At 45.9% G+C, this 16823-nt stretch overlaps 1 protein-coding gene across 2 annotated transcripts in view; it reads left to right on the top strand.

Moving 5' to 3' along the window:
- The window catches only part of LOC123745803 (uncharacterized), a 49833-nt gene that overhangs the window by 25147 nt on the left and 7863 nt on the right, over positions 1–16823 (top strand). For both annotated transcript variants that reach the window (XM_069317639.1, XM_069317638.1), the window contains exons 3-9: positions 822–863; positions 7615–7687; positions 10763–10908; positions 11472–11664; positions 12239–12315; positions 13193–13425; positions 15946–16121. In XM_069317639.1, the coding sequence (XP_069173740.1) occupies positions 825–863; positions 7615–7687; positions 10763–10908; positions 11472–11664; positions 12239–12315; positions 13193–13425; positions 15946–16121 (937 nt within the window). In that variant the 5' untranslated portion in view covers positions 822–824. The remainder of the gene's footprint in view (positions 1–821; positions 864–7614; positions 7688–10762; positions 10909–11471; positions 11665–12238; positions 12316–13192; positions 13426–15945; positions 16122–16823) is intronic.

Raw genomic sequence — 16823 nt, 5'->3', positions numbered from 1 at the left:
CCGAGTTGTGGATACCGGAGGCCAAATTATAGATACCAGGGGCCGAGTTGTGGATACCGGGGGCCGAGTTATAGATACCAGGGGCCGAGTTATAGATACCAGGGGCCGAGTTATAGATACCGGGGGCCGAATTATAGATACCGGAGGCCGAGTTGTGGATACCGGGGACCGAGTTATAGATACCGGGGGCCGAGTTATAGATACCAGGGGCCGAGTTATAGATACCAGGGGCCGAGTTGTGGCAGTCCTCCACCCACTGAGAATCCATGGAGGACAGAGTCAAATGTATAATATGCTGGATATTTTCGAGGCTGTCATCAGCAACCGGTATTGTTGCACTTCCCTGCAATCCAGAGCAATACGTCATTGTGTTGTAGCGACGGGTTATACCAGAGACTGCAGGCGAGGAGTCCCAATAACGTGGCTAAAGTATGTTGACCACACCACACACTAGAAGGTGAAGGGACGACGACGTTTCGGTCCGTCCTGGACCATTCTCAAGTCAATTCACAATCGACTTGAGAATGGCCCAGGACGGACCGAAACGTCGTCGTCCCTTCACCTTCTAGTGTGTGGTCTGGTCAACATAACAGTCTATTGCCACGCCTGAATGACATGTATTGTCATGTTTTACACACAGAAATCACAATAGCATGATACGTCAAATGAACAAATTAGGAACAACTTCTGGTTTCAACTCTTTTGACCATGTCGTAGCTCAGTCGATTAAGGCAGCGTCTGGGATGCTCTCGGACGTAGGTTCGAATCCTCGTCACGGCCCTTGTGGATTTGTTCATTAATGTTTTATTCTTGTATTGCAGGTGATGGCGGGCGACGATAGCTGCTTGATCCACCACACTACGGTAAGTTCTCTCCAAGTGCCATATAGTCGTAAGGCCTTTACGGGATCACCATAGCCCGTGCTACTTGGAACTTGTTCCGAGTAGCTGAATCTATAACTACAACTCAGATGAGCAATAATTTGTTGTAGTTTATCCCTTCAGCCACCCAAAACTGCCCTCCCTCCCCGCCTCTCTCTCTCTCTCTCTCTCTTTCTGTCTCTCTCTCTCTCTCTCTCTCTCTCTCTCTCTCTCTCTCTCTCTCTCTCTCTCTCTCTCTCTCTCTCTCTCTCTCTCTCTCTCTCTCTCTCCCTCTCTCTCTCTCTCCCTCTTTCTCTCTCTCCCTCTTTCTCTCTCTCCCTCTTTCTCTCTCTCCCTCTTTCTCTCTCTCCCTCTTTCTCTCTCTCCCTCTCTCTCTCTCTCTCTCTCTCTCTCTCTCTCTCTCTCTCTCTCTCTCTCTCTCTCTCTCTCTCTCTCTCTCTCTCTCTCTCTCTCTCAGGGAGGGAAGGAGGTAATTGTGCCAAGGGGTTTTGACTGTCAGGTGTCGTTATCTTTTTGGCAACCCTTCCTTCCGAATAATATATCACATTTTGACATCACAATCTCCAACGGACAAAAAAATTAATGTACTATCAGTCATTTTTATTACGGAGTTGAATAGTGAACGAACAGACCGATTCTGACGATGTTGTTTCAAATTAGGGTTCACATTATTTCCATGTTATTGTTAATGAATTCCTTCTCGAGCACAACCATGTCCCAACCGGCTCATTAGCACACCTGTGCTACCTGTGCACACCTGTGCTACCATTAGCACACCTGTGCTACCTGTGCACACACCTGTGCTACCTGTGCACACACCTGTGATACCATTAGCACACCTGTGATACCATTAGCACACCTGTGATACCATTAGCACACCTGTGCTACCATTAGCACACCTGTGCTACCATTAGCACACCTGTGCTACCATTTACACACCTGTGCTACAATTAGCACACCTGTGCTACCATTAGCACACCTGTGCTACCATTTACACACCTGTGCTACCATTTACACACCTGTGCTACCATTTACACACCTGTGCTACCATTTACACACCTGTGCTACAATTAGCACACCTGTGCTACCATTAACACACCTGTGCTACAATTTACACAGGTGTATAACAAGTAGATAATTCGTATAAAGGTTCACCTTCACCTCATCCTGGGCTGGGCTTGACCCGATCTCTGGCCAACTTACCTGAAGGCTACGATATCCAAGTAACTGACCGATATTACAAGAGAGTGAAGTGATGTTGCTTTACGTTTACCTTCGTAACGGAATTGGTCGATTAATGAGAAAATGAGAAATCGCAGAAAATGAGATGTGTTAGATGATAGGGCGAGATGGGGAGGATGTCTCATCTCCCCAAGAGGCAGCATCCCCCCCACCACCACTGTAGAGGTGACCGCTAGTCGACCCACTGAACTCTCTCACCCACCTGTCTCGCTTCAACTCACTGCCTCACTTTCCTCTACACCCCCTCTACCACCAACCCCAATTTAGTCGTCTCAGCACCCACCTGCTTTGCTTCCTCCCCCCTTAACCCCTTAAATCACCCCATCAACCCCCCCTCCCTCCCTGACCAATTTGGGAATAGGCAGCGTCTTGTGTAAGGTCTATATCCCGTTGAAGATCCATAGATGCGTTACCAGACGAAAGTAGAGAAACTACATGAGGAGACCTTTGACAAGCCGCTGGCTTCCTGCCCTCGTCGAGGCCACTAGTGTTGTTAGTGGCCATCAGGTAAATTCAGGTTAACTGGGTAGCGGAAAAAAAATGGGTAGCATGATCCCAAAATCCTACCGAGAACTGAGAGGGTAGATACTGAACATGTGCGGTCACCCATCCATTCGCTGGCCTTAACTCGACTGACCTACTGACACACACAGACACGTAGCCCACTGCGCCACGGCGCCGACAGCACCGTCGCTACCTTGGCCAGACGAGAAGTGAGAAGTAGGACGCTTCTGTTTAGTGTTTCTGTGGTCGTGGGGGTGGGGGTGGAAAAAGGGGGGGGGGGGCGTGGGATTTTTGGAGGTCTAGCTGTTTTGGTCCTTTCTATACGGCTATAATGGTAGTGACTGTTTGAGATGGTTGTATTTCTGGTGGTGGTGGTCGTTCAATGGCAGCAGTCATATTAGTGGAAGTTTATTCTAAGTGGTGAATAAAACATGACAAAACAAACACGGTGCGAGATGCCGAACACACACAACCACTCCACCAGCAGCCCGTCCTCCAAACAAAGATCCAAAAGTGATTCCATGCACCCGCCAAACCCCCTGTTTATGAATGAAAAGCGGTTTACACACGACTCACAACTGCTGACGTTCGAACATATCCGGAACAAGTGCTTCACGGACGAATTTTGTTCGAACCACAACGCTGTAAATGCTTCACCCACGTACTACCAATACAAATAATCGCCAACAGAACCTAAATACCTATCCTAACCTATGCCTATATATACACAATATGCTAATATATTATAATATTAATTTATACTTGAGAAAATTCCCGTTTTGAATAAACAGCATGTTAAAATTTATGAATGCGTCTGTGGGGTTGACCGCTGGATGTAATGGACTTGAGTCGAGGATGGGTTGTGTGAGTCGTGTGTAAACCGCTTTTCATTCATAAACAGGGGGTTTGGCGGGTGGATGGAATCACTTTTGGGTCTTTGTTTAGAGGACGAGGTATGATGGAATGGACTTGGTCTTAGAATGGGTTGTGCAGAACTTGCCAGCACTTGTTCTAGCTCTCCCTCAATGCACCAACTTTTTAACGCTATCGAACACAGCGTCAAAATGATATAGATTTAATGAAAATAAATACACCACAAAATTAACGCTCCTCGAGATACGAAGCGTTGGTCCCGATAGCTTAACTTAGTAGGCCGAGTTTGTTACGTTTCCGGATAGGCAAACCTCCCACTCCATTTTTGACGGATTTGCTAATGACGAGCAAGGCTGCATGTTCACCAATTAACACCTAGAATTCACCCACCGCTCCTGTGCCAGGTAAGTCCACTACGGACTCACCATAGCCCGTGCTACTTGCCCCGCTCCTGTGCCAGGTAAGTCCACTACGGACTCACCATAGCCCGTGCTACTTGCCCCGCTCCTGTGCCAGGTAAGTCCACTACGGACTCACCATAGCCCGTGCTACTTGCCCCGCTCCTGTGCCAGGTAAGTTCACTACGGGCTCACTATAGCCCGTGCTACTTGCCCCGCTCCTGTGCCAGGTAAGTCCACTACGGGCTCACCATAGCCCGTGCTACTTGCCCCGCTCCTGTGCCAGGTAAGTTCACTACGGGCTCACCATAGCCCGTGCTACTTGGAACTTGTTCCGAGCAGCTGAATCTATAACAACAACCACCTAGAGTTACCCCATCATATCCGTGAGAAGGCTAACCATCGTCACGCGGCGTGGTGACGCCTCTGACGTGACGCCGCTGACGTGACGCCGCTGACGTGACGCCTCTGACGTGATTAGTTACACAGTGATTGAACAGCTATACCGAGACCCGGTCGCCATGTCGACGATAAACCCATGTTTTCGTCAGTTCACTTTCCCCTGGTCGTTAGATAGGCTTGGTGTTTGGGAGCCTCGCCGCCCCGGAGGCTGGTAACTATGTATTCTGCTCCCGCTCATCTCCGCTCAGCATCCTCATCTCCCGCAGATGGTGGGAAACACCGCGCGCTAATGGTCCCCTCAACTGTTGGGTGTAATTGGTCATTTGCAGAGCTGTTGATTGGGGATAACTGTTGCCGGGCTAGACCTATGGACTAGGCCTACGTGAAGTCACTCCTCAGGTGAGGAGTGACTAATTCTAATTGCTTCTTTTTAGAATTTTTGGAATTCTAATTCCTTCTTTTTTTAATTTTTAGAATTCTAATTCCTCCTTTTTAGAATTTTTAGAATTCTAATTCCTTTTTAGAATTCTAATTCCTTCTTTTTAGAATTCTAATTCCTTCTTTTTAGAATTTTTAGAATTCTAATTCCTTCTTTTTAGAATTCTAATTCCTTCTTTTTAGAATTCTAATTCCTTCACGTATACACCCACACATTTAATTCCCTTTGCTCCACCGCACCCTTCCGCTTCCCCCACCACAAGCCCGCCTCCTCCCCCCCACAATCCCCCCATCTCCCCCCCTCACTGCCCTCCCCTCTCCCCACAGGATGACTGACAGGAAAACCACCAACTCACAGCTCTCATTAAACCAGTCACAGCGTCTCACCACCTCATTAATTTCATAATTTCTGAAAGTTATCTAAGCGGATTATCTTCCCGTTACACCCTGTTGGCGCGCCTGTTGGCCCCACCTGTTAGCCCGCCTGTTGGCCCCACCTGTTGGCCCCACCTGTTAGCCCGCCTGTTGGCGCGCCTGTTGGCCCCACCTGTTAGCCCGCCTGTTGGCGCGCCTGTTGGCCCCACCTGTTGGCCCCACCTGTTGGCCCCACCTGTTGGCGCGCCTGTTGGCCCCACCTGTTGGCCCCAGCTGTTAGCCCGCCTGTTGGCCCCACCTGTTAGCCCACCTGTTGGCCCGCCTGTTACACCCGGTGTTCTCCACCAGAACATCGTGGTTACAGAATATATTTCAAAGTCATTAAACAATTAAAGTTTTTAAACTATCCGGGTCGCTGCCACCAGCCGATTATGTTCAATAAAGTTATGAATGGTGGTTGAATACAACTCTGAGTAGTGAATTATATTCACCGTATGAATGTATTCATCGTATTCTTGTACTCATCGTCGAGGGAGGCTACTGCACTCATTTCTGTGTCCCGTGTCCTGCCATGTGTATGTGTGACGTATCATAATGTATCACCCTCACACTTCCATAAACCCGACACAAACAATGTAGCCCACTATGCTTACACCCGCCCACGCCCAGCTGACACCACACTCGCGCATGCGCAATCAGCGCATCCAGCTCGGAGATATCAACAAAGGCCTGCAATGCGAGAATTGCAAAGTTGAAGCTTAAGACCTGTGGAAGCCACCAGCGGAACCCTCTATAGAAGCCACCAGCGGAAGCCCCCTGTAGAAGCCACCAGCGGAAGCCCCCTGTAGAAGCCACCAGCGGAAGCCTCTATAGAAGCCACCAGCGGAAGCCCCCTGTAGAAGCCACCAGCGGAAGCCCCCCTGTAGAAGCCACCAGCGGAAGCCCCCTGTAGAAGCCACCAGCGGAAGCCCCCCTGTAGAAGCCACCAGCGGAAGCCCCCTGTAGAAGCCCCCAGCGGCAGCTGTACTCCGACAACTCACGCCTCAGATTAACAGCGAGAGCAGGGTGTCGTGTTGGCCAAGCGTTCACATCACTGTGTTCAACAGGACATTAACAGCGAGAGCGGGGTGTCGTGTTGGCCAAGCGTTCAGATCACTGTGTTCAACAGGACATTAACAGCCAGAGCGGTGTGTCGTGTTGGCCAAGCGTTCAGATCACTGTGTTCAACAGGACATTCCGACGCCAGAGTTTAACAAGCAGGAAACCAATCACGAGTTTGACTAATGACTTGTTTGTGTTGTGTTGTTGAGGGCGTTGTTGAGGGCGTTGTTGAGGGCGTTGTTGAAGCTGCAGGTGGCTGTCTAGGAGTGGGCGGGGGGTGAAGAACATGGAGCCTGAACTTGTGTAGCCTAAATACAGCTACAGTCCTCATAATACAGCAGTCAGTTCTTATAATACAGCAGCCCGTCCTCATAATACAGCAGACAGTCCTCATAATACAGCTGTGAGTCCTCGTAATACAACAGTCAGTCCTCATAATACAGCAGACAGTTCTCATAATACAGCTGTGAGTCCTCATAATACAACAGTCAGTCCTCATAATACAGCAGACAGTCCTCATAATACAGCTGTGAGTCCTCATAATACAACAGTCAGTCCTCATAATACAGCTGTGAGTCCTCATAATACAACAGTCAGGCTTCATAATACAGCTCTGAGTCCTCATAATACAACAGTCAGTCCTCATAATACAGCAGTCAGCCCTCATAATACAGCAGTCTTTATAATACAGAAGCCCGTCCTCATAATGGTCGAACTTTTTTCGAACATTGCTTCGCTTACTTCCGGTGTTCGAACTACACCTCACCAAGCGTTTCCCTCATGTACTGGAAATATAACAACCCGTCCTCAACAACAAAGGCCAAAAGCTCATTAATCCACTCGCCAAACCCGCCGTTTATGAACGGTAAACGGTTTAAACAGAACTCACATCTGATGACGTTCAAACATTTCTCGAACAGGGCTTCACTGACGACCTCTGTTCGAACCACAACGCTGTAAATGCTTCACCCACGTGTTACAAATACAAATAATCGCCAACAGAACCTAAACACCTAACCTAGGGCTAATTATACATAACAATTTAATATATAACAATAATTTATATATGAGAACAACCCTATTTTTATGACAGTAAATTAAAATTGATGAATGCGTCTGTTGTGGAGGGGGGACGGCCGCCGCTTTAATAAACCTAGCATGAGGACAGGCTGCAGCCTAAATGTTGCAGATAGAGCTTACATAAACGTAACTGGGAGGTTTAGGTCGGCCGTAGCCCTGACAAGCGAACTTCAGAGATCTAAAAACACTTTTCGGCTTTATCTATAGCCCGGGGCGACGTTTTCTCAACGACTCGTCCGGTGTCACAGTGTCTCAATCTATATACATGTACTTTTACTACATATAGACATGTGTAATGATGTGTTAACCCCGTGTTACAGGTGCTGAAGATGGCAGTAGTGTGTGGAGTGGTCGCCCTCTTCCTCCTTCCCGCGTCGGCCGCGACGGCTCTGGGTAACTAAGATATTCCTTACATTAGTAACCTAAATTGTCGTCTCTGAAAATACTGATGGGTGTCATGTGTCACTATCCAGGCTACTGATGGCTGTCATGTGTCACTATCCAGGCTACTGATGGGTGTCATGTTTCACTATCCAGGCTACTGGTGGGTGTCATCTGTCACTATCCAGGCTACTGATGGGTGTCATATCTCACTATCCAGGCTACTGATGGGTGTCATATGTCACTATCCAGGCTACTGGTGGCTGTCATATCTCACTATCCAGACTACTGATGGCTGTCATGTCTCACTATCCAGACTACTGATGGCTGTCATGTCTCACTATCCAGGCTACTGATTGGTTCCCATTAAGGCTCATTGGGACGCCTGACCCCCCATTACTGAACTTAACTCATTAGTCTCCTGTAACACCGCTTGTGCACTCTACTACGTTGTTCCCTCTATTGGGGTTGTGAGTTGTGTAAGCTTGTCTTGTATTAGCTTTCATTTCTGTTAAATAATAGGTAATGTTCTTACATTAGCTTTCATTTCTGTTAAAGAATAGGTAATGTTCTTATATTAGCTTTCATTTCTGTTAAAGAATAGGTAATGTTCTTATATTAGCTTTCATTTCTGTTAGAGAATAGGTAATGTTCTTACATTAGCTTTCATTTCTGTTAAAGAATAGGTAATGTTCTTATATTAGCTTTCATTTCTGTTAAAGAATAGGTAATGTTCTTATATTAGCTTTCATTTCTGTTAGAGAATAGGTAATGTTCTTGTATTAGCTTTCATTTCTGTTACAGAATAGGTAAAGTTCTTACATTAGCTTTCATTTCTGTTAAAGAATAGGTAAAGTTCTTACATTAGCTTTCATTTCTGTTAAAGAATAGGTAATGTTCTTGTATACACTTTCAAGTTTATTGAATAGTGTTCTTATACAAGCTTTCATGTCTGTTAATGTTCTTGTAGGAATAGGTAATGTTCTTGTGCGTCTATAACCCTTCCTATCACTAGACATTTCACAAACAAGAACAAAACAGAGGAATAAGAATATATCTTAATATATAAGGATGCATTTATCTCTAAAGAAAGAGGAGGGAAAGGAAGGAATTATCTGGGAAAAGTGTCAAGCCATTACGACTATATAGCACTTGGAATGGGTCAGGAAAAGAATTTGGGATGGGACGGGGGAAAAAGGAATGGTGCCCAAGCACTTGTGGACGGTCGGGGATTGAACGCCGACCTGCACGACGCGAGACCGTCCTGCCCAAGTAAGAAGGGTAGACATAAGAGAGAGAAGAGATAAAGACGGAGGAAAACGAAGGGAAAGATAATAAACAGGAGGAAACACCAAGACAATATGAGCATATATATATATATATATATATATATATATATATATATATATATATATATATATATATATATATATATATATGTCGTACCTAGTAGCCAGAACGCACTTCTCAGCCTACTATGCAAGGCCCGATTTGCCTAATAAGCCAAGTTTTCCTGAATTATTATATTTTCTCTATTTTTTTTCTTATGAAATGATAAAGCTAACCATTTCATTATGTATGAGGTCAATTTTTTTTTATTGGAGTAAAAATTAACGTACATATATGACCGAACCTAACCAACCCTACCTAACCTAACCTAACCTATCTTTATAGGTTAGGTTAGGTAGCCGAAAAAGTTAGGTTAGGTTAGGTTAGGTAGGTTAGGTAGTCGAAAAACAATTAATTCATGAAAACTTGGCTTATTAGGCAAATCGGGCCTTGCATAGTAGGCTGAGAAGTGCGTTCTGGCTACTAGGTACGACATATATATATATATATATATATATATATATATATATATATATATATATATATATATATATATATATATAAACTTAGATGGGAAACGAGGACAGAATGAGCACTAGGCTCGAACATCTAGGACCATCGGGGATCGAACGCCGACCCTGAAAGAAGTTGGTCGCTCTAGGTAGATAGTAGGCTATCCATCAGTCTCAGGAGACTGATGGAGTTGTGCTCTGGTTATCGGTCTGGAGTAGCCTCTCCAGGGCGCAAAGCCAAGGTAGGTCGATATGGAGAAGCTGTTACCCATGCAGCAGGTTCCCCCCCCTCTCCACGGTGCTGAAATTCTCAAATAGAAAGGCAAATTATTTGCTCTACCGACCAACTTAAATGGAGAGAACAAACAATGTAAAGGAAATAGAGAAAACTCAAATAGGTTAAGAGAAATGGAACCATTAGAACACAAGGTAAAAATGATTAAAAATGAATTAAAAGATGAAAAACCCGCAAGAATCAATATATATAATGCAGTGCCAAGACAAGGAGTGCCACGCCAAGCTGGGCACTACGAGCCTTTAATTTATGCCTGCCATTGTGACACTCAGGTCTGACGTTTAATGAGGAAACTTTCTCGCACTCAAAATAGGCATAATTAGAACTTCGTTTAGAATTTTTCCCTCGAAGGAATTAATATGCGGTCAAAATTTTTGCCTTTCAGGGGGGCTGTTCAGTAATTATCATGGCTAACTTGAACAAGTTAACAATGATAACTTGTCTAGTCAGGTTAACTTGGTCGTTTATATGGGTTGCATAGTCATGTTTTTTTGTTAATCCTTCACGAGTATATGGCGGGGATTTAACAGCGTGTCACTTTGTTCAATTGTGATCTGTGAGACACGCGATTTGCAGCTCTAAAACTAAATTGTGTTGTAGAAAATGCTGAGCCACATCTTAAGGGCCATCTTAGGTGCCCATCCTCGTACTCACTGTCATCTACGACCTGGTCGTAAGTCCACAACTGCACTTAAAGAAACAACTCCCAAACGAATCTCTTGTCTGAAGGCAATCACACTTCAAGAGCCACTTAAATTGTTTAAGAAATACCAACAACTTTCTTAGAACACACACTAAGTTCTAAGTCACTCAGTTACTCACATGTTTAATGGCGTAGCAGGTCAACGGGACAGGATAGGGACAGCAACTATGTAACTCTCATAGAGATAATGACGATGACTGAGTATACTCATGATATTATATAATATACATCTATACACCCTCGTGCAGGTGATGTGGAGGCGCTGGAGGGGGAGGCGGATTTCAGGTCGGTGCGTCTCCACTGGAAGTACCCGGCTGACGCTGGCCTCCTGAGGCACTTCGCTATCACCTACTGCGAGGACCAGGCCTGGGGCAAGTACCGCTGTAAGAAACAGGTCAGTAGCCAGCACTCTCTCTCCGTGTGTGTCTTTATGGCTGTACTTGCTGATACATTCTAAATCATGAACCAGGCGCTATCATAACTAAATTCCAGTGTCACTAAACAAGTTTGTCTTCATTTCCCCCGCACCGTCTCGTTTCCTACCCAAGTCAAGTTTCCAGGACCCCATGTCTTCCCACTCCCGCCACGTCCCCCGGGCGTCCCTCTCGCCGTCTTGTTTACAGCCTGAAGCTCGACAGAGAGCAGCTTCGATTTGACTCCGCCAAGCGGAGTCAAATCAAGAAATTCAGCGTAACTGACAGAGAACGGGGAGCAGGCCCCTTCCCTACCCTCCAGACACCGGCTTCTCCTCAGTGTTTCCGTCCCACAAGTTCCGTTCCATCTCTCCAGTGCCTGAAAACACATTCTTGTCAACTGTGTTTACCACATCGTGAGATTATTTACGGAATAACAATACCCTTTGTCTGGAACGGGAAGCTTGTATGTGTGTGTATATGTATATAAATATATGTGAGAAAGGTTGCAGGAGCACTGTTACATGGCCTCTGTATCCTGCAGCTGCTGGAGGAGCGGGAGGCCAAGCAGATGGCCAGCCCGGCCAGCAAGCAGCAGCAGCAGCAGCAGTTCGAGGTGGTTATTAAGGGGTTAAGGATGGCCACTAACTACACCCTGGAGGTGACGCCGGTCCTAGCCTCCGACCCGCCCTCCGTCCACCATGAAGGACAGGAGCTTGCTATCCGCACCAAGGGATGTGAGTATAATTATCCTTATCCTGACCCCCCTTAATCCCAGTGCTATATAGTCCTAATGGCTTGGCGTTTTCCCCTTGATAGTTCCCTTCTCTGTCCACGTATGACTAAGACTATGATTAAGTCATCTTGTTGATGACTTAGCATGAGTAGTGGATATGAAGACTTAGGAGTAACTGAACAATTTTAAGCCCAGTTACTGCTAAGTCTTCATATCCACTACTACTAGCGTGGTCCTGTAGATCTGTTCAGTTGTAATATGATTATAACCTGCCATTCCTGCGAATATTTGCACTATAGTAGGCTTGGAATATATGAAGGTAGGCGTTATATACGTTGGGTTAGTCTTGAGTAGGTTAAACTGGGTTTCTGTTTTAACTTCGTTTCCTGGTTTCTTTGATGGAATGCATTTTAAAATGTTTAGTAGTATAAACTATGGATTGTTGTGTGTGTGTGTGTGTGTGTGTGTGTGTGTGTGTGTGTGTGTGTGTGTCTGTGTACAGCTTCAGACCCTGAAGCTGTACCACACGCCACAGTTGTGATCCAGTTTATAGTGACCTCAAGTTTCATCGACAGTTTCGGCGCGGGCTACTATGTGTCTAGCCAACTCCAGTGTAGTGGAGGTGGAGACCGGACCCTACTTTGGTGGCAAGGTAAGGTCACTATTTTGGTGGCGAGGTAAGTTCACTATTCTGGTGGCGAGGTAAGGTCACTACTTTGGTGGCAAGGTAAGGTCACTACTCTGGTGGCAAGGTAGGTAGCTCATTAACCCAGCTGTGTTCTGCTGTGAGATATAGTGCCAGGGCTTAACCCAGCTGTGAGTCACGTCGTCGTGACTCCGGAAGTTTAATACTGAGAGCATCTTAGGGTTTGAGATGCTGAAGATCAGTTTCTTATCCATGCTAAATAATTTACCTGTATTTATCAACATTCAAAACATTGTGAACTGTTGTTATAACATTTGAAAATGTTATTTTTCAATTACAAGTAGACCACTAGGCTCTTATTATATTTAATGTCTTTCATGAGTAGATAATGGTAGATGTAGTTAATGTTAGACGTAGTTAATGGTAGATGTCATGCTAACAAAGACACGCTTAGGGTGAGGGAATTGTAAGGTATTGGGCATTGTATCGTAGTGGTTTAATAGTGAACAAATCCACAAGGGTCGTGACGAGGATTCGAACCTGCGTCCAGGAGCATCCCAGACACTGCCTTAATCGACTGAGCTACGACAGGGTTAAAAGATCAAGTAAGTTCAGTAGAACTTCGGTTTCAATTCTTTTAACCCTGTCGCAGCTCAGTCGATTAAGGCAGTGTCTGGGATGCTCCTGGACGCAGGTTCGAATCCTCGTCACGGCCCTTGTGGATTTGTTCATTTGATGCATCACGTTAGTGTGATCTCTGCGTGTAATGGTTTAATAGTAATTGTCATCACCCCCTGAAATCCCCCCTCCCCTGCAAACCAACGTCCCCTCCCCACCCCCGTACACCACCTACACTAACCCCTACCCACCACCACCCACTTAGATCTCGGTGGAGGGGACAGAGGACCCCCTGTGCAGGACGGAGGGCGTCCGAGACAGCTCCACCACCACCTACCAGTTGAAGATCGACCACGACCGTTGCGGAAGCCAGGTCCACAACACCTCGGTGATGACCTTCATACTGGTCCAGGAGAACCTGCCCATCCTCACCCACTCCACCAGGAGGTTCCTGGTCATGTGCAGCTACATCCCGGAGACCTTCACCGTCAGGGCCGGGTCAGTTTGGTATAGGAAATCGAAACTTGTTTCAAAATATTTTACATATCTTTTCCCGCTCGCTAGGCTTCTATCTGCCCCTACCTCATCCTCAGAACCAGTTCGACTATTGTCGTGCCAAAATTCCAGGTTCGTATCCATCTTCCTGGGGCCAGATTCACGATGCAGTTACGCCAGCCTCTTACGAACCTGCACATCTTTTCGCAATCTTTGGCGGCTTTGTTTACAATTATTAAACAGTTAATGAGCTCCGAAGCACCAGGAGGCTGTTTATAATAATAACAACAGTTGACTGGGAAGTTTTCATGCTTGTAAACTGTTTAATAAATGTAACCAAAGTCGTCAAAGATTGAGGACTTACTTACGTTTGTAGGTCACTTATGAACTTACGCTCTAAGAGCGTCTAGAATCTATTCTAGACGCGTTTGTATATAGTGTAAGCCTCTCCGTGAAGCCTTAAACATTATAGTCAAAAAATATTATATAATTTGTTATTTTTAACCAAAATTAAAACTCTTTGTCTCTCAAGAATAGAACTATAAGCACAATTTTACACTAAAAATTGATATATATCACTAACAGGTATTCCAGGTAAGTCAGGCAGCACTTCCGGTTGAAATACATTTAGCTCATCATGGTCCGGTTGGTAGTGCATGTGCCAGAGGAGTCCAGGACACGCAGGTTTGATCCCATTGCATAGCCTTAATATTTTCTCACATAATGCAGTTTTAGCGAGCTTATGAATCAGACAGTACTGCTTGTGGCAGTGAGAGACGACCCTAGTCGTTGGAGCAGTGAGATACGACCCTGACACCCTTACAAGTCTCTCACAAGGGACCTGCACCTCCTGAAAATAGTTAACCAATATTTCGTCTCTGCTCTTCCAAGCTAAGGACACAAGAGAGACTATTATAAACAAGGAAATACATCCATTTTATCATGCTTACTATCTGAATATATTTACTTTACATTGAAATTTCTTCATGTTTGATTTTTCTGGCTTCCTCTCGTGCCTCTATTTGACTTCCCCCTTCAACGGCAGACACCCATCTCTCAGATATTCGCTTCCTGACTTCCTCGACGTGTCCCTGAATTGTCAAAATATTTCTGTGCCATTTTCTTTTGCTTGTTCTTTATGCTTGGATGATTCTCCTCGGCTGCCATTCTCACTGTGGTGATGGGGGGACTCGTGCTTCCTGCCTTCCTTTTTATTGGGGTGCTTCACCTCTCTTTATTCCTCTTCTCTCATTCACTCCAACCTTCTCCTCCTTTCCGTCTTTCACTCCAGCTTTCTCCTCTACCCCAGCTTTCTCCTCCATTCAATTCTTCTTCTTTAAAACTCAAAAATGCCAATTTTTGGGTTCTTTATTCTCTTGTTTTGCTCCAGACGCGCGGTGTTGCCAACCTTCGATTTCTATGTTGTTTTCTCAGACCTCTGCTGGTACTGTTATCAGTGGGTGACCTCTGCTGGCACTGTTATCAGTGGGTGACCTCTGCTGGCAGTGTTATCAGTGGGTGACCTCTGCTGGCAGTGTCCTCAGTGGGTGACCTCTGCTGGTAGTGTCCTCAGTGGGTGACCTCTGTTGGCAGTGTCCTCAGTGGATGATCTCTGCTGGCAGTGTCCTCAGTGGGTGTTCTCTGACGGAGGGGCTGAAGGATTTGTTTTGAATAACAACGTTACCCAAAATGAAGAATTGAAGAATGTTTTCTGCAGTTACCCATAAGCGTGGATTCGTTTTCTGTCGCGGATGTTTGCAGATAATCCAGATTAAATCGACTTTCTCACTTGTCTCCAAGCAGGCGGCCTTAGAACTAGTAGATGTTCGCTGTAAATGGTTTAATGTTTTTTTGTTTATTAAATATGCTGATGTATACACAAATGTATGCATCGAAAGCCAACGTATTTGCATATATATACCCTGCAGGCTTGTATGTACAGCCTGTATGCAGGCTTACAAGAACGACATAGTGGCAGCCGACATACCTCTGTAGGTATGTAGATGAGGAGACACAAGTGGTGTCGTAGATAGACGACTGCAGGCAGGTCGTACCCAAAGCCCTGCAGGCAGGTCGTACCCAGAGCCCTGCAGGCAGGTCGTACCCAGAGCCCTGCAGGCAGGTCGTACCCAGAGCCCTGCAGGCAGGTCGTACCCAAAGCCCTGCAGGCAGGTCGTACCCAGAGCCCTGCAGGCAGGTCGTACCCAGAGCCCTGCAGGCAGGTCGTACCCAGAGCCCTGCAGGCAGGTCGTACCCAGAGCCCTGCAGGCAGGTCGTAACTAGAGCTTGTCACTAAACTTTTTCAACAGGGTCTGCTCAGGGGATCGTAAGTAGGTGGTGGGTCTTAGTGGAGCAGCGAGTATTCTGTGGTCTGGGCCATGCAAGTCTGCGTATTCCTGGAGCCCCTATCAGTAGGGTAGGACAACATGGCCGCTATTGTTTATTATTAGGAGGCGCCCTCTGTAGTACACCACATCCCCCGTCGTCTAATTTTAATAATGAACGCGACGCTTCTCCTCGCAGAGTGAGTCTCCCTGAAGACAGCAATAATCTGGACGACGAGACGGCGCCCGTCGACAACAATGTCTTCGAGGTCGATCCGTCCGAGCTGTTCGACTCCTCGAATAATCTGTTCGACTCTCGGCTCTCCGAGCAGGTCGGCAGAGCCCTCAAGATGTCTGCTGAAGAAGCTAACAAAGGTAAGATTCATTTGATTGTTGACAGACTGGATTTGCAACCCAAACACCTCACGTAACCTGTCCTAGGTCTGTATAACTGCACATAAAACGATGATCATTTGAGAAACTATCGTTGTTGACTGTATATTATCGAAAACAAATTTGCGAAAGTACTTTTGTGGGGTCGACCGGATCTTAGACGAACATACCTGGGGATAGATTGATTAACAAGCATCTGGTCAATGTTTTAAACCGAGCTGGTATACCTTAGGAGCCTGGAGAGATAAGAACATAAGAATAAAGGTAACTACAGAAGGCCTATTGGCCCCATACGAGGCAGCTCCTATTTATAACCACCCAATCCCACTCATATACACGTCCAACCCACGCTTGAAACAATCAAGGGACCCCACCTCCACCACGTTACGCGGTAATTGGTTCCACAAATTAACAACACACACACACACACACACACACACACACACACACACACACACACACACACACACACCAAAAGTATATACCTCGCTTCTTGGAATATACACAGAACTTGCGTCAGTGCTGGAGTATTCTCAGGTCTAAAGTGTATACTTACTACTTGGATATTAAACTCCTGCTGTGGTCTTAATAACCCTCTCGAGGTTCTTGGGCCTTAACACAAAATAAAAGATATTGTACCAAGTGTTCGGAGCGAGGAACAACATCAGCTGAACGATACACCGA

The sequence above is a fragment of the Procambarus clarkii genome, chromosome 88 (genome assembly GCF_040958095.1).
Source record: "Procambarus clarkii isolate CNS0578487 chromosome 88, FALCON_Pclarkii_2.0, whole genome shotgun sequence".
NCBI lineage: Eukaryota > Metazoa > Arthropoda > Malacostraca > Decapoda > Cambaridae > Procambarus > Procambarus clarkii.
The sequence above is the reverse complement of the archived record's forward strand: the minus strand, read 5'-3'. Positions and strand labels throughout refer to the sequence as shown.